This window comes from Wolffia australiana, chromosome 8 (assembly GCF_029677425.1).
Source record: "Wolffia australiana isolate 7733 chromosome 8, ASM2967742v1".
Classification (NCBI taxonomy): domain Eukaryota; kingdom Viridiplantae; phylum Streptophyta; class Magnoliopsida; order Alismatales; family Araceae; genus Wolffia; species Wolffia australiana.
This window is the reverse complement of record NC_135842.1, coordinates 6,077,293-6,104,019: the sequence shown is the minus strand read 5'-3', so window position 1 is coordinate 6,104,019 and position 26,727 is coordinate 6,077,293. Positions and strand designations below refer to the sequence as shown.

At 39.7% G+C, this 26,727-nt stretch overlaps 4 protein-coding genes across 23 annotated transcripts; 1 reads left to right on the top strand and 3 right to left on the bottom strand.

Annotated features, from left to right (window-relative positions):
- Positions 1-642: 642 nt before the first annotated feature.
- Positions 643-4,425, top strand: TBL11 (TRICHOME BIREFRINGENCE-LIKE 11). 9 transcript variants are annotated; one of them, XM_078580392.1, is made up of 7 exons: positions 651-798; positions 1,098-1,223; positions 1,916-1,962; positions 2,060-2,527; positions 2,798-3,187; positions 3,720-3,878; positions 3,981-4,425. In XM_078580392.1, exons 4-7 carry the CDS (start codon positions 2,061-2,063, stop codon positions 4,324-4,326), a joined length of 1,362 nt encoding a protein of 453 aa, XP_078436518.1. In that variant the 5' UTR covers positions 651-798; positions 1,098-1,223; positions 1,916-1,962; position 2,060; the 3' UTR covers positions 4,327-4,425. The 9 variants fall into 9 exon arrangements, with proteins under 9 accessions (XP_078436517.1, XP_078436518.1, XP_078436515.1 ...); XM_078580389.1 differs by having other exon boundaries at positions 2,054-2,527; XM_078580390.1 differs by having other exon boundaries at positions 1,883-1,962.
- LOC144707239 (autophagy-related protein 18c-like) lies at positions 4,101-11,532 on the bottom strand. Of its 10 annotated transcripts, XM_078580403.1 has the most exons (8): positions 11,428-11,532; positions 11,251-11,341; positions 10,285-10,382; positions 8,669-9,311; positions 8,365-8,532; positions 8,048-8,294; positions 7,235-7,358; positions 5,313-5,580 (listed from the first exon to the last, which is right to left on the bottom strand). In XM_078580403.1, the coding sequence occupies exons 4-8, from the start codon at positions 9,257-9,259 to the stop codon at positions 5,463-5,465; spliced, it is 1,248 nt and encodes a 415-aa protein (XP_078436529.1). In that variant the 5' UTR covers positions 9,260-9,311; positions 10,285-10,382; positions 11,251-11,341; positions 11,428-11,532; the 3' UTR covers positions 5,313-5,462. The 10 variants fall into 10 exon arrangements, with proteins under 10 accessions (XP_078436522.1, XP_078436529.1, XP_078436527.1 ...); XM_078580396.1 differs by lacking the exon at positions 10,285-10,382 and adding an exon at positions 4,101-4,578 and having other exon boundaries at positions 5,455-5,580; positions 11,251-11,532; XM_078580401.1 differs by having other exon boundaries at positions 8,669-9,304; positions 10,169-10,382; positions 11,251-11,532.
- A 9,536-nt stretch (positions 11,533-21,068) lies between these two features.
- LOC144706364 (uncharacterized) lies at positions 21,069-21,771 on the bottom strand. Its single transcript, XM_078579280.1, has 2 exons — positions 21,564-21,771; positions 21,069-21,499 (listed from the first exon to the last, which is right to left on the bottom strand). The coding sequence occupies exons 1-2, from the start codon at positions 21,714-21,716 to the stop codon at positions 21,278-21,280; spliced, it is 375 nt and encodes a 124-aa protein (XP_078435406.1). The 5' UTR covers positions 21,717-21,771; the 3' UTR covers positions 21,069-21,277.
- Positions 21,772-23,558: 1,787 nt separating this feature from the next.
- Positions 23,559-26,727, bottom strand: MK (mevalonate kinase). 3 transcript variants are annotated; one of them, XM_078579277.1, is made up of 5 exons: positions 26,573-26,727; positions 25,706-25,952; positions 25,384-25,637; positions 24,503-24,895; positions 23,559-23,794 (listed from the first exon to the last, which is right to left on the bottom strand). In XM_078579277.1, the coding sequence occupies exons 1-5, from the start codon at positions 26,706-26,708 to the stop codon at positions 23,682-23,684; spliced, it is 1,143 nt and encodes a 380-aa protein (XP_078435403.1). In that variant the 5' UTR covers positions 26,709-26,727; the 3' UTR covers positions 23,559-23,681. The 3 variants fall into 3 exon arrangements, with proteins under 3 accessions (XP_078435403.1, XP_078435404.1, XP_078435405.1); XM_078579278.1 differs by having other exon boundaries at positions 25,384-25,535; XM_078579279.1 differs by lacking the exon at positions 26,573-26,727 and adding an exon at positions 26,427-26,567.

The following is a 26,727-nucleotide window of genomic DNA, read 5'->3' as shown; positions in this document are numbered from 1 at the left end:
TAGCAGGTGAACAATAGCTTTCCCCTAAACCCATGCGTTATATTTTATATTGTTTCCATGGTCTTTATTTTTTGAAAGAAAAGTAAATGCTTTTCAAATGTCGAATCCCAGACATCGGGTGAAGCATGATACTTGAATATAATGTCCATATTTTCTTATTTTCTCAAAAAAAAGGCAAAATTTTGGTAAAATGACAACTCTCAAGTATCATCAGATCATAAAAATATGATTCTATGAGCTTTAGCCCCTAAATCTAGCTGAATTTAGACAGAATTTTAACCTAGTTACAAAGCACAAGTCATCCCCAATCTTCTTGTCCATCCACCTGGTCTACCATCGTGTATATTTTAAACACACTCTTTACCTTTATTTATTTTAATTCCGAAAAGTCAATGATTTATAAAAGTTAACCCTCGGTCATCATCTCATCTCCAGAATCACGCTACTCTAATATTTCTCAACGCGGACGGGACGGAAAAGGACAGCTCGTCCAGTCCCCAGTACGAACGTGCGAGGCGGCTATTTAACGAAAAACCCCTCCTCTTAAAATGTTATCCAGCTCCCCCGAACCGACAGATTATTTTTGTTATACCCATTTGTCTTTCAGTTATGGCCTTCTTCTTGTTCTTCGTCGAGCACGACTATAAAGCCCCAGACTGAGACGGACGTTAATCTTATGGCGCTCCTTCACAAGTCAAACTCCCATTTCTCTGCGTGCTGTCTCCGCTGGCCGATTCGGTCGTGTAAACTTGACGAGCGAGTTTCGTAGATCCGGCGAGGAATTTCTGGCCAGCTGAGGTGAGCTGTTTTCCGTCTTCAATCTCTAAGATTTCGAGTTTGAGGCCTTTCTTTCTCCATTTTTGCCTTCGCGTCTTGTTTGATTATCCGTCGGATCGTGGAGTTTCAACCGGCGTCGGATTTTACGTGCTGTTTGCGGTGAAATTCTTGGCGGTTTCTTCTTCGCTGCGGGAGTTCCGCGAACTAGGGTTCCCTGTGCTCGTCAGGGACTTCCTTCAGTGTTTGTCTTTGTTAGATCTAATAGCCGGCTTGGCTCAGTGAGAAACAGTCTGTATTGAATGTTGGATCTTGTTTATCAGAGAGGCTTGCTCGTCTGGGGCATCTGATTATGTCGTAGTGGATTCCTTTTGGCTTGGACTTGGTTAGATCTAAGAAGGCTGCCTTGCTCGAAAAGGGAAATTTTATCCGCTACTGTTTGATTCCAGGTTTTACTGCTTTTAATTATTATTTTTAGTTATCCAAGTATCTAGTGCGCTCTATTATCTATCGTTCTGATAATTTCCAAACGATTAATGGACACTTCGTTTTATTTATCTGTTGGTAGATTGACTGATGACACTGACTAAATTGGTCGCAGTGCTTTTTGTCAGTGTTTCATGATTGAAAATTGGGATTAGATGGATGTCTATAATTTTAACTTAGATTATAAGGTCTCCCAAAACCTAATCCTGTTTCGCGTTGGTATGAGAAGACAAAACGTGCGGCTCAGTAATTAATTATACGAGAATACTAAATGGGAATAACATATTTTGATTTTTAGAGAACTTCGGAAAAGACGTCTGAAATATCGGGATGAATTATTATTTTTTACTCTTTTCCAAAACATCTGATTTTATAAGCAGTGGTCGTTGCACTGACCCGGGATTTTTTTGAATTTTTTTCCAGTTATGTTTAAATTTTAAGTATTTGGTTGCTGAGAAAATATTTATCTCTTTTAGATTGTTGAACTCACAAGGGCGACCAAACTCAGTGAATTAAAGGAAATTAAAATAACAAAGATCACATAAAATTAATCTGCATGAGCCTCTCACTCTCTCTTTATCTCTCTCTCACTCTCTCTCTCTCTTCATGTACCACATATTAGATGCCATATTCCTCATTATAGTTCAAATAACAGAGAAGATGGGCAATTGATGGCTTTGATTTAATCAAGCTGGTGTGGCTGTGAGTTACCCTCCTTCCCATTCTCCTCAAGATTTCTGGAGATTTTCACATCACCAAGGTTTTGATTTAACCCTAATTTTCTTTTCTCAAGGCCCAGAATGATCTCCCAAAAGGCACACATATCCGTGGTGGCTCCCTCGCCGCCGACGAACGCGGTGGAACTTCTCAGGAAGTTAAATGGGTTGAAGTCTGCAAAGTCAAGAGTGATGTCAGCAGCAGTTCTCGTGTCCCTGGTCTTCTTCTTCCTGTTCTGTTTTCTTTCCACAGACTACAAAGTGGAAAATATTTGGCTGGGAGGATCAAGGGAAAGTGTTTGGCGCGGCCACGGCGAGGTCCAGCAGCAGAAGAAGGCAGAGTTTGTGAACAATGGATCCATGGAGGTGGCAGAGCAGAGAAGGGAATGCGACGTCTTCCATGGAAAGTGGGTCAGAGACGAGAGCTATCCTCTTTACAGTGCTGAAGACTGTTCCTTTTTGGATGGAGGTTTCCGATGTTCGGAGAACGGTCGCCCTGATAGCCACTATGCCAAGTGGCGGTGGCAGCCCACGCATTGTCATCTTCCAAGGTTATCTCTCTCTCTCTCTCTGTGTCATTCTAGCCACTATACCAATTCCTTGTTTCCCTCCCATTCTTACTGTATCTCTCTCTCTCTCTCTCTCAACAACCCACCATTCCAAGTTACCCTTTAATATTTAAGAGATCTCCATTTTTCCTTCTTATTCCATTATGAGTCTCCATTTCTTTTTCTCTTTCAGCATGTGAGATTGTTTTTTTCATTCTTCCTGTTTTCTTATTTAATGTATATCTCTCTCCCTATGCATGTCGGCTGGTGAAGGTTTGACGGCAAGGCGATGCTGGAGAGATTGAGAAACAGGAGGCTGGTCTTTGTTGGGGACTCGATAGGAAGGAATCAATGGGAATCACTCATGTGCTTGCTCTCCTCGGCAGTATCGAACAAGAGCTCAATCTACGAGGTCAACGGAAGCCCAATCACGAAGCACAACGGCTTCCTCGTGTTCAGGTTTGAGACATTCAACTGCACGGTAGAATACTACCGGGCCCCGTTCCTCGTGCTTCAGGCTCGAGCTCCCGCTAGGACCCCAAAGAAAGTCGAGACCGTGCTCAGGCTTGACGTCCTTGACTGGACTTCGAGAATGTGGCACGACGCGGACGTCATCGTCTTCAACACTGGGCACTGGTGGAACTACCAGAAGACCATCAGAAGGTTTGATTTTGTGCGAATTTTGTTCTAGTTTTGTGCGAATGTGCGAATTTTGTTCGTTTTTGAAAAAAAAAAAGAACAGAACAAAGAACAAGGCCCTGTGCGGTTCTTTTGTGCGAATTTTCTGTTCGTTTAAAACAAACAGAACAGAACAACCATGTCTGATCACCACCACCATAGTCATTGTCATCATCCTTCTCCATTTGATTGATATGCGTCGCAAACCAACTAACAAGAATGCAATGGGGCCTTTACCATCATTGTCTCCATGGTCATTATCATCATCATGTCATTGATATGCTTCACCATGCAAACACAGTTATGTAGTCGGGTCTTCATCATCATCACCATCATCATCAGCATTATTCGATCTACATTTCCTGGTTCAAGTGTTCCATCACCTTAAAAGAAGTTCATCACTGTCCTCTTTCACCATCCTCATGGCCAACTATGTTATAATCATCATTTATCTCTTTTTCTCTTCAGATCTTGAGAAACACAAACATATATCAATTATTCTTCCTCCATCTTGCAGCGGGTGTTATTTCCAGCTCCGAAATAAGATCCAGATGGAGATGAGTGTGGATCAGGCGTATCGGACGGCCATCGAGACACTACTGACCTGGATCAAAAATAAAGTTGAGCCGAGAAAAACTCGGGTCGTCTTCAGAACATACTCACCCAACCATTTCAGGTAACCTATTTATCTGGAGGCTGAAGCTATACGTAATGCAACGATGAATCTCATGCAGAGTTCTATTTATTTTATTTTATTTTAAATTTTTATTCCCCGCAGAGGAGGAGACTGGAAGAAAGGGGGGAGCTGCCACGCAGAAACGCTTCCTGATTTGGAAGCTCGGGCCACGGTTGGAGTGGCGGGGGCGTTCGGCGCCGCCAACGGGGTGATATCACAGCGGAGGAGAGAAGGTATGATGCCAGAGTTAACTGTTCTAAACATCACAGATATGTCATTAGGGAGGAGGGATGGGCATCCTTCTCTCTACTATCTGGGTCCAAAAAAGAGGGCCCCACTTCACCGGCAGGACTGCAGCCATTGGTGCTTGCCAGGTGTCCCTGACACGTGGAATGAGATTCTTTATTCCATCTTTCTATCATGGGGATCTTCAGATTCACCATGGTAGAGAGAGAGATAGATTGGTTTTGTATAATGTGCACCGATTTGTGCAGTATTACTTAGGGTGTAAAGATGGTTTTGTATAATGCACAGGTTGATTTGTTCATGTGCTTTCTAATTCTTCAAGGAAATTAAATAAGACTTTAGGAATAGAAGAGATTGATTGATAGAGAAGAAAGCAAAAACAGGAAGAACAGGTAGGAGTAAAACCTTTTTGTACAGAATTGAGCCGTACAACGAGCGACTGTAGAGCGAAGAACTACAAGGGAAGATGAGAGACTTAATAACAGTAGAGGGAAGCGCTATAAGAGAAATATGAGATATTTACAGAAAAAATAAACATTGGCTTTTTAAATGCCAGGGAAAATTAGATATCAGAAAAGGAAGAAGTACAAGGGTGAAGAGCTCCTTAGAGAGGGAGATTATCTAGTTCTTGGTTCATAAAAGCCTGGCTATAGTAGCATTGAAGAAGGAATTAAAAACTGGCAGTTTTTTTCAAAAAATAAACTCTAAATGTCTGTACAAAACTGGCCCCTTAGAGAGGGAGATTATCTAGTTCTTGGTTCATAAAAGCCTGGCAATATTTGCATTGAAGAAGGAATTAAAACTGGCAGTTTTTTTCAAAAAATAAACTCTAAATGTCTGTGCAAAACTGGCCCCTTAGAGAGAGATTATCTAGTTCTTGGTTCATAAAAGCCTGGCAATATTTGCATTGAAGAAGGAATTAAAACTGGCAGTTTTTTTCAAAAAATAAACTCTAAATGTCTGTACAAAACTGGCCCCTTAGAGAGAGAGATTATCTAGTTCTTGGTTCATAAAAGCCTGGCAATAGTAGCATTGAAGAAGGAATTAAAACTTTAATTCAAAAAAACAGAAGGAATTAAAACTGGCAGTTTTTTTTAGAAAATAAACTCTAACCTTCACTGAAAAAGCATAAGTAAGACAAGGTAGAATGTATTTTCGTTGACTCAGAAAAATTAGAGAGAGGAATCCGAAAGCCAAAGATGTTGGGATTATGATGAACTTCGGATCGAAAAACCAATTAATGTGGTAAATACAAGGTTTTAAAAGAGGATGTGAAGACAAATGATATGAACAAATGTAAGAGAAGAGAGGACAGGGAAGTGGAACGTACGGAGGTGGTCAGGTGGCGGGGGGCGGAGGGCGTTTGGGCCGGCGGGGATCGGGCTTGATGAAGCGGACGTATTCTTCTTGCGTCATCTCGCCGCCGACGACGGGGTCAAAGCTGCATCTGTAGAAACTGGCAGAGGAAGATGACCCATAATCAAGACCGTCACTCTACAAGGAAATGCAGCTACTGCCCCAAAGAGATGAGAGAGGGGATGAGAGAGAGAGAGAGAGAGAGAGGGGATGAGAGAGAGACAGAGAAACAGAGAGAGAGGGGATGAGAGAGAGACAGAGAGAGAGAGAGGGGATGAGAGAGAGAGAGAGGATGAGAGAGAGACAGAGAGAGAGGGGATGAGAGAGAGACAGAGAGAAGGGGGGATGAGAGAGAGAGAAGGGGGGGTTGAGAGACAGAGAGAGGGGGGATGAAAGAGAGAGAGAGAGAAGGGGTATGAAAGAGAGAGAGGGGGGGGATGAGAGAGAGACAGAGAGACATAGAGAGGGGGGATGAGAGAGAGAGACAGAGAGAGAGAGGGGGAGGATGAAAGAAAGAGAGAGAGGGGGGATGAGAGAGAGACAGAGAGACATAGAGAGGGGGGGATGAGAGAGAGAAGGGGGGTTCAGAGAGACAGAGAGAGAGAGAGAGAGAAAGAAGGGAGATGAAAGAGAGAGAGGGGGGATGAAAGAGAGAGAGGGAGGGATGAGGGAGAGACAGAGGGAGGTGGGGAAGCGAGAGACAGAGAGAGAAGGGGGGGGATGAGAGAGAGATGGAAAGTAGAGGGAGAGAAGCAGGAAAGAAATTAAGGGGGAAAGAGAGAGGAATGGAGTAAAGGAGGAGAAGAAAGATAGAGAAGCAGGAAAAGGAGAGATAAATGGAGGAGAGATGGAAAGTATAGGGAGAGAAGCAGGAAAATAAATTAAGAGGGAGAGAGAGGAATGGAGTAGAGAAGGAAGAGAGAGAGAGAGAGTAGGAAAAGGAGAGATAAATGGAGGAGAGATGGAAAGTAGAGGTAGAGAAGCAGGTAAAATAAATTAAGAAGAGAGAGAGAGAGAGAGAGAGAGAGAGAGAAATGGAGGAGAGAATGAGAAGAAAGTAGAGGAGAGAAGCAGGAAAAGAGATTGAGAGGGGGAGAGAGAGAGAAAAATGGAGAAGAGAAGCAGGAAAAGAGATTAAGGGGAGAGAGAGAGAGAGAGAAATGGAGGAGAGAAGCAGGAAAAGAGAATACGGGGGGAAGAGAGAAGTAGAAGAGGAAAGCGGGAAAACGATAAGGAGGGAGAGAGAGAAATGGAGGAGGGAAGCAAGAAAAAAGATGGAAAGTAGAGGGAGAGAAGCAAGAAAAGGCATTGAGTAGGGGAGAGAGAAATGGAGGAGAAAAGAAGAAGAAGAGAAGGAAAGATGAGGGAGAGAAGCAGGAAATGAGATTAAGAGAAAGAGAGAGGGAAGAGAGGAATAGAAGAAAGGATGAGGAGAAAGTAGAGGGAGAAAGAGAGATGGAAAGTAGAGGGAAAAAAGCAGGGAAATAAATTAAGGGGAGAGAGAGAAATGGAGGAGAGAAGCAGGAGAAGAGATTAAGGGGGGAGAGAGAAGTAGAGGAGGAAAGCAATAAGTAGGGGGAAAGAGAAATGAAAGAGAGAAGCAAGAAAAGAGATGGAAAGTAGAGGGAGAGAAGCAAGAAATGGTTTTAAGTGGGGGAGAGAGAAATAGAGGAGAGAAGCATAAAAAGAGAAGGAAAGATGAGGGAGAGAAGCAGGAAATGAGATTAAGAGAGAGAGAGAGAGGAGAGTGGTACCTGCCATCCATGCCGACGATCAAAACGGTGTTTTGGGAGCCAAAAGCTGTGATAAAGCGGGTGGTCTCGGGCACGTGGAACTGGGCGAAGGACCACTCCGAACTGAAGTACTTTGGAAGCACACCTGCCGATTTCCCCCCAAATAATTTAGCCTTATTCCCAACCCTTAATCCATCGAGAGACCTTCATAAAACCAACTATTTCAATCTGATAATAACCTTTAAAAAAGAATTCAAATCTTCAGATAACCGCGAAACACATTAGTTCAAGACAATCAACGTAAGGCACTACATTTCATTCATCCATTTTTAGTCCATAAAAATGTTTTTTATAAGGAAAGGGGAGATCACCAAGTATTTTGGTTTGACATTATTTTTACTTTTCAAACAAAAAGAAGAATTTTCAAACTTTATAAAGGCGCTAATCATAATAATTCAAGACGATCAACTTACTGCACAACACTTTATCAATCCCGAGACCTTCATTCAACAAAGTATTTCCATTTGATATAATTTTTATATAAAATTTTCAGTACTAAATCAATTCTGAGACCTTCATAAAACCATCTTCCTCGATTTTACAATATTCTTATTTTTCAAACTAAAATAAAACTTTCAAACTTTACATTCCGTTAAACACTAGAATTCAAGACGATCCATTTACAGCACAACATTCCGAAACCTTCAAAAAACCAAGTGTCGATTTGATAATATTCTCATGTTTTAAACAAAAAGAAATTCGTCTAACTGTACATATGAACAAAACACTATAACTCAAGATAATTTACTTGAAGAAAAGTGATGATGTAAGTACCTTTCATAAAAGACAGGGATGAACTAGGATTTGCTCCCAGAGTTGGGGATATGAGAGGATCAATCGAATTGGACGAATTCTGATGGACCAAGGTGGCGGAATGCTGAGCTGGCACATCCTCCCCAGAAACACGAACCCTAAGACTAAAAACATGAACAGTCCCTTTATCACTGGAAACGCCAAGCCACTGCAAGTTCGGAGAGAGGGCAATCCCATAAATTTCGGCTCTGTCCGCCCCCCTACGCACCTGCCATTTTAACCGTTATTCCAAACTCGTTAAAAAAATAACAACAATACGAAAGAACAAACCAATTCACCTCTTGAAGTTGGGAACCATCCATTGTGTTGAAAATCCTGATTAGGGTTCCTTTCGTGCTAGCCGTGGCAAGAAGCAACCCGTCAACGGTCAAAGTCATGCATGAAACGTTGGAGTCATGAGAATTAATGAACTTCGTGACCTTCAAACCGAAGTGTTCAATACGGACCTGCCAAAAATATAAAAATGAAATTAAAATAAAATAACTAAAGAACATGTAGGAATGTTTCAAGCATGACGATCTCTACTTAAATGATAAGTACATTTGATCCTTGTAAATAATAAAATTATGAAAGAACACGTACCTGCCCACGGTGCAACCCCGGGCAAGCTAACACGGACGTGTTGGCATGGTGTGAAAGAACGCATAAGCCCTTGGGGTTCGCCAAAGTCTCAATTTGATGAAGAAGCTTCAGATCAGTGAAATTATACACATAGATTCGGTGCTCAAGGACTACAACAATGCAGTCACGCCGCAGCCTCACGCCTCGAACATCGGATCGAAAGGCAAACTCACCGATCGTACGGCTCTGATGATCATCCCAGATCATGACTTTGTTGGAGGGGTACTGTGGGTTTGCACCGCTACCCACAAGGGCGAGAATGTTACACCTGAATAGCATTTCTACTATGATGAAGCCCCCACTTTTGAGATCTCTTCTGAAGGTTTCTTTGAAGGGGTCACAGTTGTAAATTCTGAAGCCTCGGCTGGTGCCGGCAGCAATGCAACCGTAGTCTTGATTCCATGAGAGGGATAGAAGCTCGGTATCTTCAGTGTCATTGAGGGTAGCTTCTGATTGATTAAATAAAACAGGAATTGATAGTGTTCTTGAGGGTTCTGAGCCAATTGTCTTCTCTGGGAGTGATTCCCATGGGTTAGAAACAGTGGAACTCATCGAGGATGAATTTAGTCAAGGTCACCACAAAGAAAGAGGATAATCCTGGAAGCTTCAAGAAAAAATTCCGTGATCAGTATTTTCAAGCAGTACTGGATCAATTTTTTTTCATTAAGATATAATAAATTCTGTCAAGGGCGACCAGAAATAAAGAGGAAAATCGTGGAAACGTTAAGACAATTGTCTGGGATCAGTAGTTTTGTCCAGCAAGAGCTTTTACTTGAAATTTATTACATCAGACAAAAGCATCTCTCAAAAGTATGTAAGTATCATGATGTATTTTTTTTTGACATAGAAAGTCTTTTTTAACTTTCGCTAGAGATAAAATCAAGGTTTTCTGCTGAACCATCACGTCGTAATCAGGGTTTGCCGTTGGAACAGATCAGATCCAAAGACTCCATTATCTGATCGTCCCTGACTGCGATAGGATTGATCCTATCGACCCCGATTGGCCAGAGTGATTGAATGATCCTGATCAAACATCAGATTAATCCCTGACCCTTAATACGGGCCAACAATCAGATTGAATTGGATTGGATTGACCAATTATTTTGATCAATCTATCCTGATCGTGATCTGATTGATCCAACGTGATCAACCAAATTAATCCAACCAATAAAAATTGGAACAGTATCCATCATCTTATGATTGATGGCAGCGTGTGGCAAACTGAGTACGGTTATTCTACATTCTACATTTCCAAGTGAAAGGAAATGTAGACTCCGCATTCTACATTTCCTTTCACTGGGACACAAAAGTATCATCTGCTCGCTGAGTAAAAGGCATCTATGCACCACCCATCAGTTATTGATCAAATTTTTGTTATCCATAAGACTAAAGCATCCTAGGTTTACAGTTTATGCAAGCAACCTAGACTTCAAATGAAATATTTACACCCAAATGGCATACACTCGCATCAAAAGAGAAATCACTCGGGGGATATCTCTGAACAGAGACGTCTGTACTCCAACACAAGAGAACTGGAGCCACACTTATAAGACCGATAGGAGAATAACTGCGGCTACCATAAGGGCCGACAATTTCCTTTAGAAGAATGAGCTCCAATTTTTGAACGGCTGGTATATCCTGAATCACAATGCATCTAAAATTATTTGTATTGATCCTGGAATTAACAAAACTGGTCAGAAAGGACATCTAAATGGTACTTCCTTTTCTTCATAGATTAGCTGATTCATCGTGAAAGGTAAACTGGGATGACGTAAATCTAATTTTATTTTCGTCCAATTAATAATCCCATTCTTCTAGATGAAGATAATATAAAATAAATTGATCGATAACACTAAGATTCATGGTCTGCATCTTTGAGAATCAGATCTATGGGTGTTGGTTCCCATTTACACAAGATGATACTAAGACTAGCATTTCTAACTGGCATAATACGATGTCTGTGAGACAACTTCCATAATGGGAGTAATTTATAGATGTCGCCAGGAAAAATTCTGACATGAAGTAGGAAAACATCATGAAATGTAATCAGATATTTTAAAGTCACATTAATGAAATAAGATAACCATCAGACCATGTTAGAATAGAGCTGTGTGGCTTAAAATAGGAGTAAAACTGTGAAAACAAGAAGAAACTGTCAATAACATGAAGTATAGATTCATAATAAACTTTGGAGAAAAAAAAAATTCAAAAAACCTTCGAAATAGTTGATCTTAAAACAAATGTTAATCACATTTCGAAAGGATGCCGCAAAAGGCAGAGAATAGGCATCGGAAATGTTAAGAAATGAATGCCCGATCGCAGAGAAAAACGACCATACGGGCCACTTTGTCAGCAGAACATCACAAATTACCGTCTAGAACAGGTAGACCATCTAATTTTCAGAAAATATAATGCACAAAACAGTTTAATACAGCATAAAATTATGATAGAGGAGAATTCCTTCAAATCATTGGCAGATATCCTGGTCAAGGACCAAATCAACCCGCAATAATTAATCAAGCAAACGCGCGAACATTCCTTACATTCAATTGGCGTCCGAGATCGCGATCCAGAGTCTCAAATTCAAAAGGAAAACAAGCCAGACTCACTATCCGACGTCGGTACGCCAGAAATCTGAAATCAATATGAACTACTGCTCTGATCCTCTGGACTTCAAAATCAATCGAAAATCAATCCAACGGCATCGCAATCGCGTCCACCTCGGTGACCTAGAACGGAGGACGCCGCTCTTCAGGAGGGAAAATCGCCGGAGAGGAGAGAGAATTGCTGAGAAAATCTTCCAAAGAACGACAATGGCGAGAGAAAATCTCGCCAACGACTTTAGTTAGTTAGAACCTTTTATAGTGCTTTCGGTAAGTGGGCCTTTATTGGGCCGAACAAACTCCCTATTGGGCTTTTTAATCGTTCAATATCCTTTTTGCTGAGCAGCTGCGGTTGGCTAGTAGAAAGTAGACGTGGTCGTTCTGTTCTTTTTGTGTGAATTTGTGCGAATTGTTCATTCCGTTCGGTTTTTCAAACAGAACTAAAATGAATTCGAACAAAACATCGCACAGACCCGTGTGCGGTTCTTTTGTTCACTTTGTGTGAATTTTGTTCTAGTTTGTGCGAATGTTCTAATTTTGTTCGTTTTTAAAAAAAGCACATAACATAGATATAATTTTTTTTCTAAATATATCGATATTTTTTTTTTATTTTAAAGTTCCCCTAAGACTTTAAACATAGTTCTCAAATTCATTAAGGTTGTGTACGGTAATTTGTCTGCTTAGATATTTTTAAAATCTATACATAAATTAAAAATTATCTCCAAAAATTACATACGGGCTCAAATTTAATGAAGGTTGTGAGGTGCAGTGCAAAAATTTGTACACCTGTGTAAAATTTCAGTTGCACCGTAACCCTTGCCAATGGACAGGACAATGAGTTTTTTTGCAGAAATTCTCATCACACATCGCACAAGTGATTGCCCTTTCTGATTTAAAAATAATATTTTTGTTACAAACCATAAAAAAGCATTTAACTGTTGAATTCTACCACCACTTAGACAATAATTATAATATTATGCAAACTTAATAGCATTATCTTTAACATTTTAAACCATTAGTTTTTACTTATGCATGAAATATTTGATAAAATATTCATGTGCTGCAAATTAAAAATGCAATAGAAATGAAAATTTGAAATTTTAGCTTTACTGAAAGAAAGATAAGTTGTCTTGGCATGTCTCCCCTTCATACAGAAAACAATGTTTGTCTCGCTCAACGTGTCAAAAAAAAGTTCTACCTAATCAACCCTTGGATCATCGTCGTCATCTTCGTCATTTTGCTTGGTATCATTTTTGATATCATCCTCCACTTGCCACCAACACTTCAATGCAAGAATATTTTCATGCCTTGTGTTGTCAATTTAAATAACTTCTAGCTGATGACCACCCGATCAGTAGAGAGGAATTTCTTTAGAGGGTGCAGTCTTCGTAGAGTCTAACATGAATTCCTATGCAACCATTGGTATTCTTGGATACAAATGTTCACGTGTTGCGTTCCACTTGTGAGATGGTCATGTCCCCTTGTTAGGAGATGAGTATTGCGTGTATGCTCATTGTTTCGCTACGTCTCATCCAATGCTTCCAAAATAAGTTATGTTTGTCAGGCCAAATGAAAGTATAAAAAAAGTGTATTAACCATGCTCTGATCTTAGGAATCCAAGAAACATTTCATAGTGTCTCCACACATGATATGACTTCATTTGATAGTTGTGATCAACTAAATATAACTTCACGGAGGAATCAACGTGAGTAGCAATGGTGAAGGCTAATGGAAATATATGTGGCTGGCAAGCCACTCACACATTCCACATCTCGTTTGATGTTCATTGGTAGAACATATTCATTATAGTGGATGTGTGATGCTTATAATGAAGTGCATGAATACACGATCGGAGTTAGTGAATTATGATGAGATTGTAATACAAAGATCACTAGTCCTTAAGCATGTGTTCTCAACATTCCTGTTCGAAGGATACGTGAGACTAGTGATCATCAAAGTATCCGAATAGAATAACTCTATCTAACCTCGCTCATATGATGAGTATGGTCGGTCTCGTAGCTATTAGTGTGGAGACACTAAGGATAGATAGTGAGTGCTCTTTAGTGGAAAGAGTTCACTGAATTGATCCGTACGAATCCCTAATGATATTATACTTAACTGTCAATTAGGTTGATTCACGTCACGGTTGTGTAAGTTGTCCTTAGACCTGAGACACCAAAGACGTCTTGTGGATGGATGATTGTACTTTGACTATGGCCAATGAGTATCTAATCATGGGATTCTAAACGGTCTTAGTTTGGGAATATCAAGAAGTTCATGAAGACGATTGAGTTGTCAAGATGAGATTGTCCACCCTCGGTATAAGAGGTGACATCTCATGGAAGACGATGTGATGAAGTCCTTGGCCGAGGCAGTAAAATATCGGAGAAGAGTTCTCCGATGATTTTTCAATGCATCAGTACCAACTCGAATGACCAATTAGGGTTTGACAGTTGGCGACACCCTAAGTCGTCCAAGGAGCGTTAAGTGGATGAAGGACTATACATACACGATAATCGATGACAAACAGGTTCCATGAAGTGAGTCGATACACACTCCTTTGTATCTTCTAGAACATGAGGTGTAGCTTGTCACCCCACGTGTTGGAAACTCGACCTATCGATTGGGTTAAATCGATCATACATTAATTAATCTATATGATGACATAGTTAATTAATTTGGAAGGTCAATAAAGGTTATTGGGCCACTGGAGTCATTAACTAGACTAATACATGGGCCTAGAGGGTCACACACCAATAATCTTTTGGACGTCGGAAGATATACTTAAGTGTTGGGGGTTTCTATAAAAAGTACCCACTTAGAATAAATAGGGGAAGGCCCTAAACTAAATTCATCCAGGCCATAATTGTTCATGGGCCTTTCCCCTTCTTCTCCACTATTCTTAAATCCCTCTCCATTCCCGATGCGATCGAAATGACATAACGACGACGGTGGAGGTAGAACGAGGCTCGTCAAGGAGAAGGAGGAGATCCGACATGCTGATGATCGCGTTGATACATCTAAAGGCTAGACATTTAAGTAGCTCGACTCTTCTCGCTCCGCGATCCAAGAAATCACGGATGCAATATGTGTAAAGGTATTTAATTTCATGATTTTATTGATGCCATTCGACTTCCGTTCACCTATTCCGTTGCTGAATGTTTTAAATTTGTTCATCCAGATCTAGGCCTCTAGAACCCAACAAAGGCATGGTTGCTATTGTGGATTGATGCATATTTAGATGGATGTATATTCTCATGATTGTTGGGTTCTGCGATATGGATGAAAAACCTAGAATAATTCACAATAGAAGACTTTAAAAAATGATAATGGCATCAACAAAACATTGAAATGGATCACCAAGGCATGTTCACATTTTATTATTTATTGGATCCTAGAGTGAGATATGTTGAGTTGTTGATGTATGTAGCCTCTAAACGTATCCACGTGATCCTCGTCATGTTGATCTCCTCCTTTGCCTTGACGAGCTCTGTTCTCCCTCTGTCGTCGTTATGTCATTCCAATCACATCGGGAATGAAGAGGAATTATGAGGAGAAGGGATAAGAAGCGGGAAGAGTCTGAAGGTTTTAGATTATGAATTTTTATGAATTTCAAAAATAGTAAAAATTCAAGAGAAATTACTGTTATGATAAGAGTTACAAGGGCATTTTTGTAAAATAATAAAATGCCCTTGAACGAGAGTAAAGATGATGCAAAATAAAAGGAAGAAAGAAGAACGAAAAAAAAAGTGTGTGTGTGAAGAATATACAGGCGGAAGATTGAACGAGAGCAAGAAAGTCAAGAACTCTGAAAAGTCTGGGTGATGAAATTGATGTTTTGAGGCAACGATGAGCTGAAATCTTGGCTGCAGTACGACTCAAGAGCACAACATCTGCGTTTACAATCAGGCTTGTGATCTAAATTTGTTTTTGTTTTTGAAATCATTCCATTACAAATCGGAGTTCAAGAAACGTGACATTCTGATCGACGTTTTTGAAATCATTCTATTACAAATCTGATTTCAAGAAACGTGACATTCTGATCGACGTTTTGAAATCGCTCTATTACAATTCTGATTTCAAGAAACGTGACATTCTAATCCACGTTTTAAAATCTTTGTATTTTGAATCGAATCTTAAAATCGTAACTTTTGAATCCACGTTTTTAAAATCTCTGTATTTTGAATCGAATCTTAAAATCGTAATTGTTGAATCCACGTTTTTAAAATCTCTGTATTTTGAATCGAATCTTAAATCGTAACTATTGAATCCACATTTTTAAAATCTCTGGATTTTGAATCGAATCTTAAAATCGTGATTGTTGAATCCACGTTTTAAAATCTCTGTATTTTGAATCGAATCTTAAAATCGTAACTGTTAAATCCACGTTTTAAAATCTCTGTATTTTGAATCGAATTTTAAAATCGTAACTGTTGAATCCAAGTTTTAAAATCTCTGCATTTTGAATCGAATCTTAAAATCGTGACTGTTGAATCTAATTTTTTTAAATCCCTGTATCTCAAATCAAAATTTAAAATCATGACTGTTGAATCCAAATTTTAAAATCTCTGTATTTCGAATTGAATTTTAAAATCGTGACTGTTGAATCTACATTTTAAAATCTCTGCATTTCAAATTGATTTTTTTAAAAATATGTATATATATAAAAATCTGGAACATTTAAGGATCTGAAATTTTCTCTTTGCTGAAATTCTTGAAAATTTCGCATTCTGAAATCTTCTCATTGTTAAGCTGAAATTATTGAAACTTTGGTGCGCTGAAACAGGATATTAGTAAACTACATTTCTGGAACAATGACCAGTTGAATAATTCAATTATTGTGATTCTCATAATACTAAGTCTTAAACCAAGTCCGAAATTGGGGTTACCATAATCCAAATTTTGTGATTACTTTTCTGGTGCAGGATTTAAATTCTAAAGAATATTTTTTTTGGTATTTGTGATTGCTGAGTGTTGAACATCATTGAAGAAAAAATTTGACATTCAAATAAATTTCTGAGGTCATCATATTAGATACTGCATTCTTAAATCTGTGAGTGAAAAGCATCGACTGTGACTGAAAATTACATAATAAGGAGTAACATATGCATACTCAAGTGAAAATTGTTATGTTGAAATTGGAATATTTTTAGCTAACTTTTCAGGAAAGTTGAAGACAAGTTTTTAAATATTTTCACAAGTTCTTTCAGCACTTGTGAGACTAGAGATACTACTTTGAGTAAAGGCATTTTTTGGAGGCTGAGAAGGACTTGAGTGGTCCATTGGAGAAGAAGTGAAAGCAAGGATACCGTCAAAAGGCTGAGGGGGCTCAAGGTCATTCTTGTTTTTCAATTTCTAGATAGGGGGTATCCGTGTATCCCTATTACCAGGCTGTTTTTAGCTTGGGGGCTATAAAACTTGGTTAGGGACATATTAAAACTCCGGCTAGATACCCCGGGACAGGATTAAGGGATTAGCCCTAACCTGTATAAAAATTATAGGTGTCCACTTCTTCTCTCTCTCTAGAATTAGGTAATAGGTAGAGATATCAGGAAAATAATAATACAAGAAGAAAAAGAAAAACAGGGAGTGGTCTAATTCAACCCCCCCCTCTTAGACCATTCGTAGGATTAATCCAACAGACTCCTGAAAATTTATGGCCTGGTTGAATGTTGTTCAGGGCCTTCCCTTATTTATACTATGTGGGTATTTTCATAAAACTCCCAAATTTTAAGTATAACTTGTTGTTGGGTTCAGTGCCTTGGTTCGACCATGAAAAACATAATCCAGGGATGCGAAAGCGTGTCGATCGATTCAAAATCAATCTTTAAAAGAAAAATTGACAGTACCTTTTGGGGAACTTGTTCCACCCTTGACTTTGCCGCTCCGAGATTGTTCTGAAGCCGTTCATGCGTCCAGCCTCTAGAAGTATCCACGCAATCACTCGATGCTTGGATCTCCACCTCTTCCTCTTCAACTCTTTTTGGAGACTCGCTCTTTGGTTGATGCAGAGAATGAAGAAAGGAGGGATCTCTCAAATCAGGCTTGCATGGGTGCTTAAAATGAAACCCCTTTCCCTCTTTATATTTCACTTAAGTTTTTTCTCAAAAACCCCCCAAAGTAAAATATATCCACCAATGCCCTTATGGCCTTGTGCGCGTGACCCTCTAGGCCCATGTATCGTTCTAGTTAATAACTTTAATGGCCCAATAACATTTATTGACCAACCTTATTAATTAACTATATCAACGTATAAATTAATTAAGGATCGATTTAATCCAATCGATAGGTTAAGTTTCTAGCCCGTGGGGTTGCCAAGCTACACCTCGTGCTCTAGAAGATACCGAGTTGTGTCGAACTGTCTCATGGAACTTTTACTGTCATCAGTTACCGTTTTTGTATAATCCATTATCTGCACGAGACTCTCGAACGACTTAAGGTATGGTTTATCGTCAAACCTTAATCCATCATTCGATAAGTACTGATGCGTAACGGGGATCATTGGAGAACGCCTTCTCCAATATCCTCACTACCTTGCTAGGGATTTTCTGCATCATCTTCCTTGAGTCAATCTCCTCTTATACTGAGGCCGGATGATCCCGTATTGACCACTCAATCATCTCCGTAAGCTTCTTACTATATTTGATCTATAACTTATTTGAATCCCATGATTAGAGGCTGATAAGTCACAGTCAAAACGTAGTCGTCCACTCACGAGATGTCCTTGGTGTCTCAAGTCAGTGGATCACTTATACAACCGTGACTTGAATCAACTTGATTGACGTTTAGGTACAATACCATTCAGGGATTCGATTGGATCAATTCAGTGAACTATCTCTCCAAAGAGCACCCACTATTTGTCCTTAGTGTCGCCACACTAATAGCCACATGATCAGCTATACTTATCATATAAGTAGGATCATCTAGTGCTATTCTGTCTGGATAATTTGATGTATGTCTCGACTATCCATCAAAAATAAATATTTATCATACATGTTTAAAGACTAGTGATCACAGAATTATGATCTCATCATAATTCACTAAATCATTGCACGTATTCATGGACTTCATTATAAACATCACACGGAATAATAATGAACACAAATATTTTATTCAATGAACTCAAATAAACATGGTAGTGTGATTAGCTTGATGACCACATAATATCCATCACTTGCGACATCCAAAAGACCAATTGTGTATGACTCTCTATGGCCATGTACTAGTCTTGTTAACAATTCCAAAGGCCCAATAACCTTGGTCTTCCAAAATAGTTAACTATAACATCATATAGATTAGTTAATGTCGAATCGAATAAACCCAATCGATAGGTTGAGTGTCCAACCCGTGGGTTGTCAAGCTACAGCTTGTACTCTAGAAGATAAAAAGGAGTGTGTATCGTCTCACTCATGGAACCTCTTCATCGTTGTTACGATGTATGTATAGCCCCTCATCACCTTGACATTCCAAGGGCAGACGATTCCATCTTGACCACACAATCGTCTTCATAAACTTTTTTATGCACCCAAACTAAGGTTGTTAAGAATCTATGATTAAGAACTCATAGGTCATAGTCAAAGTATAAGTATCCATCCACAAGGCGTCTTTAATGTCTCAGGTGTAAGGATCACTTACACAACCATGAAGTGAATAACTTGACCGATAATTTATTACAATACCATTCAGGGATAGTGTTCGCTTTTCCACTAAAGAGCGTTCAGTATCTATTCTTAGTGTCTCCACACTAATGGCTATGATACTAAAAAGCATCACAGATGCATTATAATGAATGCATTTTGTAAATGAACCATGGAATGTGTGATTGGCTTGCCGCCCACATATATTTTCATGAATGATGATATGAACTTATTGACTTGAAATATGGTCAGATTTGTGATACCACAATTGACACTATTCAGATGTCTTGTTATTTCTCTGATGATAACAATTGTTTCATTTGTTTGTTTGCTCATTTGATTGGTAAGCAAGGAGACAACCATAATGATGAGTTGAAATACAACTATGAAATCATTGATCATCTGCCAATCCTTGTCAACCAGCACATGTTTCTTCATCATGTTTAATGTATGAACTGGTTTCATGGTGCCTCTATTTACACATAGTGATCTCAGCCCAGCCTGGACAACAACGTTTACGACATCTAATGCTAAACTTAGGGTTCACTAGCTTTAATTTATATTCTAAAATACTAATCATCTTTGTGCTATTTGATGAATTATCAGAAGTCACCGCACACACATGAGAAAAATTATGTCATAATGATAAAAAGGAATCAAGAAAAAAAAATATTACTCATAATAAAGTGACACATATATTTGACTTCAACTCAAACTACTCCAAAGTTTGAAGGATGCTCACAAACATGTTTTCCCTAACATGAAGGGCAACTAAATGACGTATGCCAGGCACACTCTCACACAATTTTCACTCTACGTCTACCTTAGTGCATGGTCATCCTTAAGAATGAAATGTTGTTCTCCAAAGTCCACTCATCAAGTGTTCGGTATAGATAATTCTAAATATGTTCCAAAATAAAAAAGCATCCAAGATTACTTGAATTCACTCAAAGGGGATCAGATCATAAAGTAACAAAGCAGAAGAACCCGTATGAAAGGATTAGACTAATAAAAAAAATAAGAAACATAAATTGAAGTATTTGATGAATCTGAATTTTTAATTAAACTAAACCATCAATGAAATTTTCAGAAGGAAACGGTTGTCTCTAGAATGTTAAAGTGATTAAAATAATGCATAGCGATTGCACAGGGGAACCACAAATATCTCTGAAACCTTCAAATGATCAAAACACAGCGGAAATTTCCAGATAGACAGATGACATAGTGTTAATTTTGATTGGCATTTCAATCAACCATAAATAAATCTACAAACGGATTCAAAATTTTGATTCATTTATTGAGATTCAAAAACTAAAATGACATTTTCCTGCTACATCGCTGCATATTTATATGTCGAAGGATATTCATGCAATTTAACCTAATGTTTGAGAGGAAAAGAGGAATTCTTCTTCTCAATGAAGTACCTCATATTTTTGAAAAATAATTTTGATGGGAAGTGGATTCAATATTCCTCTACATTTCATTAACAGTTAAATTACAGTTAACATTTCATTAACAATTACAGTTTCATCAATGCGTGCATAACCTCAAAATCATACTGTTCCTATATCACCTAATTGTTATTTATGGCCCATTATCATAACTAAAGTGATCTTTTTACTTTAAAAAGAGGCAAAATAAAAAATTCTTCAATGAGAGCGACGGAGAAGACGTTGCCGAAGTCTTTGAACTACATGTTTCCAAAGGGTCAAGCTTTTTCCTGTTGTTACGAGCAGTTAAAATTGAGAAACAAAATTATTTCATGTCTTTCATTGATTTATACACAATGTCAACCAAAAAATACAAAATGGCTTGTAATAACATAATTTATAAGATGAATAGATAGTTGTCATGAACTGGATGAAGGTTCACTTTTATGCTTGAAAAATTAACCAAAAACTAGAAAATTTTGAGGATTTATTTGGCTGCCCCATGAAGTTCTTTAGACATTTTCCCTGACACCAACTCATTCTCGGCACACAAGGCTCTGTGCAGTGCACCACGCGGTTTATCGGCAGGGTGTCATACGTAGGTTCAAAATTCGAAACCGGACCGCACATGGCACGAAATTCGCACCGGTCGCACGAAAAGCACTACCTCACTCAAAGTGTTATCTACACGATCCCTCCAAATACCAATTTATTCAAAATCTATCTCGGGTAAGGCATTACAAATAATCTAATTACCTGCTCACAGAGTTCCATTTTTTTTTCCTTTTTTCTCTAATTTTGCCGCGAGCTCATACAAAGGTGAGCTTATTATTACCCAGGTCAATTCCAAACTTGGGGATAATAATAATAATAATACTACTAATATTAATAATAATAATTCTACAACCGCATGTGCCGGGGGGGCGGCGCGCGGCGCTGATGGAAGCGCCGGCCGGCGGCGCCGCCGGGCCTCTCCGCCGCCGCTCTGGCGGCGCCGCCTTTCTTCTTACTCGGCACGTGCGACTGAGGAATGAACACGCCCGTGCCGGAGATTCCCCTCCCCGGCGGCCACGCCGCCTCCTGAAACGGCGGCGCCGCCGCGCACACGTGCGAAAACGCCGCCTGCACACGTGCTCAGTTTCTCTCTCTAAAGAACGAAACCAGTAAGAAGAAGCGAGTCGGAAACCTGGAGAGAGAAAGCATCCACGTGGCGCTCCCAGAACTGCTCCTCCTTGGCGGCGCCGCCGGCGGCGCCGCCATTTTCTTCTTCTTCTTCCATGATGAGAAGCGCGAGTCTCTTGCTCAGCTCGGCGAACAACACGTCATCCTCCGTCGCCATGCTTTCTCTCTCTAGAACCGCTCGCGGTTATCCTTTCTTTCTCTCTCTTCGGCCGGGAGGGGAGAGAGTTTAGAGAGGGGAGAGAGGGGTGGCTGACGTGGCAGGAGCTGACGTGGCTTGTTGTTATCGGGTTGGGGGTGGGGCCCGCGGGGGGGGAACGAGGATTCTGATTCTCTTGGCGGAGAATGTCCCCGGCGGCTTTTTTCGGCGCATTATCCAGTTTTTATATGTATTATATGTTAATTTTAATTTCTTTTTAAATATTCGGGCTTTATTGGATGGTGGGGCCCTCCCTCTTACTCTCTCCTCCCTTACTCTCTCTTACTTTCTTTTTTCTTTCTTTTTCTCTTTTATATTATACTCTCCTCCCTCTCTCTTTCCTTCTCTCTTTTACTGTCTTACTCTCTCTCCCCGCTTTCACTCTCTTACTCTGTTATACTCTCCACCCTCTTTCTCTCTCTTACTTTCTTTTCCCCTTTTTTCCTCCTTTATACTCTCTCCCTCTCTCTCGCCTCTTTCTCTCTCTTACTCTCTACCCTCTTTCTCTCTCTTACTTTCTTTCCCCTTTTTCCTCTTTTATACTCTCTCCCTCTCTCTCGCCTCTTTCTCTCTCTTACTCTCTACCCTCTTTCTCTCTCTTACTTTCTTTCCCCTTTTTCCTCTTTTATACTCTCTCCCTCTCTCTCCCTCTCTCTCCCTCTTTCTCTCTCTTACTTTCTTTCCCCCTCTTTTCCTCTTTTACACCCCTGTCCCTCTCTCTACCCTCTTTCTCTCTATTACTCTCTTTACCCTATTTTCCCTCTTTTACTCTCTCCCCTCTTTCTCTCTCTTACTCTCTCCCCACTTTCTCTATCTTACTGTCTACTACTCTCTCCCTCTCTCTACCCTCTTTCTCTCTATTACTCTCTTTACCCTACTTTCCCTTCTTTCTCTCTCTTACTGTCTAATACTCTCTCTCTTACTCTCTTATACTCTCATCCCTCTTTCTCTCTCTTACTATTACTCTCTTTACCCTATTTTCCCCTCTTTTACTCTCTCCCCTCTTTCTCTCTCTTACTGTCTAATGCTCTCTCTCTTACTCTCTTACACTCTCTTCCCTCTTTCTCTCTCTTACTGTCTAATACTCTCTACCTCTCTCTCTTACTCTCTTATACGCTCTCCCTCCTATCACTTTCCTCTCTCTCTCTCCGACTCTCTCCCCCTCTCTCTCTTGATCTCTCTCTTACTCTCTCGCTTCCCCCCCCTCTCTCTCCCTCATCATCTCTCTTTCCCTTCACATCTCTACTACTCTCTCACTCTCTTTCCCCCCCTCTCTTCCCTTCTATCTCTCTCTGTCTCTCTCTCCCCTTCTATCTCTCTCGTCTCTCTCTCCCCTTCTATCTTTCTCTTACTCTTCTCTCCCCTTCTATCTCTCTCTTACTCTTCTCTCCCCTTCTATCTCTCTCTTACTCTTCTCTCCCCTTCTATCTCTCTCTTACTCTTCTCTCCCCTTCTATCTCTCTCTTATTCTTCTCTCCCCTTCTATCTCTCTCTTACTCTTCTCTCCCCTTCTCTCTCTCTCTCCCCTTCTATCTCTCTCTTACTCTTCTCTCCCCTTCTACCTCTCTCTCTCTCTCCCCTTCTATCTCTCTCTTACTCTTCTCTCCCCTTCTATCTCTCTCTCTCTCTCTCCCCTTCTATCTCTCTCTTACTCTTCACTCCCCTTCTATCTCTCTCTCTCGTTTTCTATAACGATAAACATTGTCAGTGAAAATAAAATAATCCAAGTAATCATCGTCAATGAATGATACAGCGAAAGTATTTTGTTTGATTGATATGGGATGAAAATAACGTAGCAATGCATTAAAACTAAAAAAACTTCTAATAAATAAGACCCACATTAAAAATTCCGCCAAAAAGTGTCAATTAAAGTTAAATAATCGAGAATAATGATACAGGGGCAGGATTAGACCAAAGAAATAATGATCAGTTGGGGAGAAAAATCTCCAAGCCTCTCCCTCCAACTTCGGTCGTGAAGCATTGAAATCCAACATGCTCGAGCTCTGATGTGACTTCTGTGATAATTTCAACCGGGGTTGCTGATTTTCCAGTCAAGGCATAATCAAATTTATAAAATAAAAATAGTTCATGTGGAAAGGCTCAATTGAAGCCAAAAGGAGACAAATCTTTGAAAATATACAAAAAATATGTAAAAAAATACGCCAAAACCTGTCCATGTAAAAGGTACCCCAGGTAGGTGATGTAATTCAAATAAATAAATATATGAAGGGTACCTTGACTTGGAGAGCAAAACGATAAACGATAGATGAGAAAATAAAGAAACATTTGGCCTATCTTATGTCCCCATAAGCGATTTCAATGGGAGAATCTGTCTTTGGAACGAGGATTGGAAGACAATGTATACTCGTCATCGTCCTTGTCGTTTATTTTGGTCAAAATTACACGAAAATGACGAGCTCACCATTGTTATTGTCCTTCGTCCTCGAGTTGTCGACAGATGATGATCATGACTCATCATTGTCCTCGCATCACTTTCTCCATTTTTACCCTTCCAGATGACGAGGACGATGACTAGTCGTCGTAATCCTCGTCATTGTCCCAGACGAATCCCACATCAGGTATTTCCCACCTGTTATATGATGTTGAATAAACGTTTGTACGTGTGAGTAAAACCAAAATAAAGTTTAAACTGATATTTGAATGAACAAACGGACCCAAAGTGACAAAAAACAGATTTTTTAAATCATTCCAAAGAAATAAAAAGGAAAACGTTAAACTGAGGATACATGCTGGCAGAAGAGTAAGAACACAGCCTCCACCACCAGCCCCAGTCAGCTTGGAAACCAAGTTCTTTTTCGAGGTTATCCGAAGAACATCATCTATGGAAGAATGGCTAACTCCCATGCCCTGAAGAAGTCCCTGATTCATTCCCATTAATTCAGCGATAGAAAGCTGATCAGGAGAAGACGACTGAAGAATCTCAGAAAACTCTCTGCTGATCGAATCTACGGCTGCAAAGACGGAGGCCATCGCCTGTGGATGTCGGTTGGTCCTTTCGGCAACGCCAGCGACCAACGCCTTTGTATTTCTTTCTACCTTGGTATTAGTTATAAGCATTCGTAGGCGCAACTTCGGTTCGATCTGAGTCAATTCCCCTGACTTGAACATGATCACATTGCCTGATAAACAATAATTACATTGCCTGTTAAGGATAAGATTGTAAAATCATTATTATTAAGATTCATGCGCCTACTACTATGCTCCAATATATAACTGACATCATGGGTATTACTTCACTTCTTAAACTAGGCAAGATGTAAACTTCCAACACACTTGTCACCATAACTGTTGATGAACACTCAACTTGACACTGCTACCATGTTTTGATTCACTTCATAACTTAGACATGATGTGGACTTCCAATACTTATAAAAAGGAAATAAAATTATTGATGTCAGACTTCCAATACTTATAAAAGAGAGGGGAGAGGATAAACCCCCTCTGTAATAGAGCCTCACGGCTTAAGGCATGTAATCGGCGGGTGGTTACCCACCCTTTTCAGGTGACGGCCTCTTTCGTTATTCAACAAAAAAAAATTATTGATGTCATTGAAAATATGCAATTTGTTCATTCCAAGCCAAAGAGTGAAAAGTCGAATGTCACTTACCAAATGTGCTGACTGTGTTGTCAATGCCAGAGGGTTTTCCATGAATTATCCTTTCACCTTCAAAAGCCCATTTATTGACCAGTTCAAGATCTTTGTCCCCAAATCTAAGCCAAATGTTATGCTGATTCTGAGGCTCCAAAGCTCCAGAGAACCTGAGAAGTGCACCACAGAGGGACACACAAAATGATGCTGATGATCCAAGTCCCCCTCCTAGAGGAAGATCAGACGACACGACCACTCGCCCGGCTTTCAGTCTGAGAAGAATTTTTGGAATGAAATTCATCTGGAGACTGAAAGAGAAACAATATATTCTGAATGATACCCAAGTATTGATGCATAGAGGTAAATGAAGGCGTAAACCCCAGAAGCAAGGCTGGATTTAGCTTCTGGAAGCTTTTGATACTCAAACAGGCCGTGAATCAGCTCCATGGTTTCCTTGGAGCATGGTTTTGGGGAGAACGGATCATGGAAATTCGTTTCAGAGAGTGCATTCTTCATACTATCTGTTTTCCATGTAAGCAATATTCCCGAGTCTTGAAGCTCGAGTTCAATCAGTTCATTGCCGCTTCCTATGACAAACAACACACCCAAGAACACAGAAGATATTCCTTAAAACTATTAAAAACACTCAAATATCACTGAAAATTTTCCATGATGGACGTCTTAGCAAAAATTCTGGACAGTGTGATCAAGGTTGAACAACAAAGAAATCCGTAAAACTATTAACAACATAATTTCTTCTCGTATCATTCACCTATGCTTCACAAGTATCCGAACTTCGAATTCAAAAACCCTAAGAAGACAGACTGGACATGTGTACCAGGTATGTAAGAATACATTTCTTTTGCCAGACACGCAAATCTCATCAAATATTAATCATCACTAACGTCTGAACACAAATACTGGACAGCAAAAAATTTCTTCTCACATCAGAACTTCTTATTCAACATAATTCAGAACGAGAGTAAGCATTCCTTCCATTTATCACTTGGGAATAAACATATCAGAAAAAAAAAAAAACCTTCAACAATAAAACACAATACCGTTTTCCAATGCTAGATTTCAGTTCAAATTTGTGAGCATAAGCTGTAATTTTAAAAGAAAACTAGCATTTTTTTTTGCCAGCGAATCGCCATGCTCCATCAAACTTTGAACTGGATCAATCACATCCCATGGAAACGAAATATACCAGCTGTTCCGGGAAAAAAGATGATGTTTGTGTGGAGATTGATGGAAGCGGCAACAGCGGTGGATCCATGAACAACTGCGTGCTCGCCGCAGAGTATAATCTTCCCCGGCGCCCGAGATCTGATCTCCATCGCCATTCTCTTGGCCAAGCTTCAA

Coding starts and splice junctions, on each gene's coding strand:
- TBL11 (XM_078580391.1), top strand. CDS start 2,061: ATGATCTCCCAAAAGGCACACATATCCGTGGTGGCTCCCTCGCCGCCG. Junction 2,528..2,797: donor ACGCATTGTCATCTTCCAAG/GTTATCTCTCTC, acceptor CGGCTGGTGAAG/GTTTGACGGCAAGGCGATGC. Junction 3,188..3,719: donor TACCAGAAGACCATCAGAAG/GTTTGATTTTGT, acceptor TCCATCTTGCAG/CGGGTGTTATTTCCAGCTCC.
- LOC144707239 (XM_078580396.1), bottom strand. CDS start 9,259: ATGAGTTCCACTGTTTCTAACCCATGGGAATCACTCCCAGAGAAGACA. Junction 8,533..8,668: donor CGGGGTTGCACCGTGGGCAG/GTACGTGTTCTT, acceptor TATTTTTGGCAG/GTCCGTATTGAACACTTCGG. Junction 7,359..8,047: donor ATCCCTGTCTTTTATGAAAG/GTACTTACATCA, acceptor GGAAATCGGCAG/GTGTGCTTCCAAAGTACTTC.
- LOC144706364 (XM_078579280.1), bottom strand. CDS start 21,716: ATGGCGACGGAGGATGACGTGTTGTTCGCCGAGCTGAGCAAGAGACTC. Junction 21,500..21,563: donor TGGATGCTTTCTCTCTCCAG/GTTTCCGACTCG, acceptor GCACGTGTGCAG/GCGGCGTTTTCGCACGTGTG.
- MK (XM_078579277.1), bottom strand. CDS start 26,708: ATGGCGATGGAGATCAGATCTCGGGCGCCGGGGAAGATTATACTCTGC. Junction 25,953..26,572: donor CTTTTTTCCCGGAACAGCTG/GTATATTTCGTT, acceptor TGTTTGTCATAG/GAAGCGGCAATGAACTGATT. Junction 25,638..25,705: donor CTCTATGCATCAATACTTGG/GTATCATTCAGA, acceptor AATTCTTCTCAG/ACTGAAAGCCGGGCGAGTGG.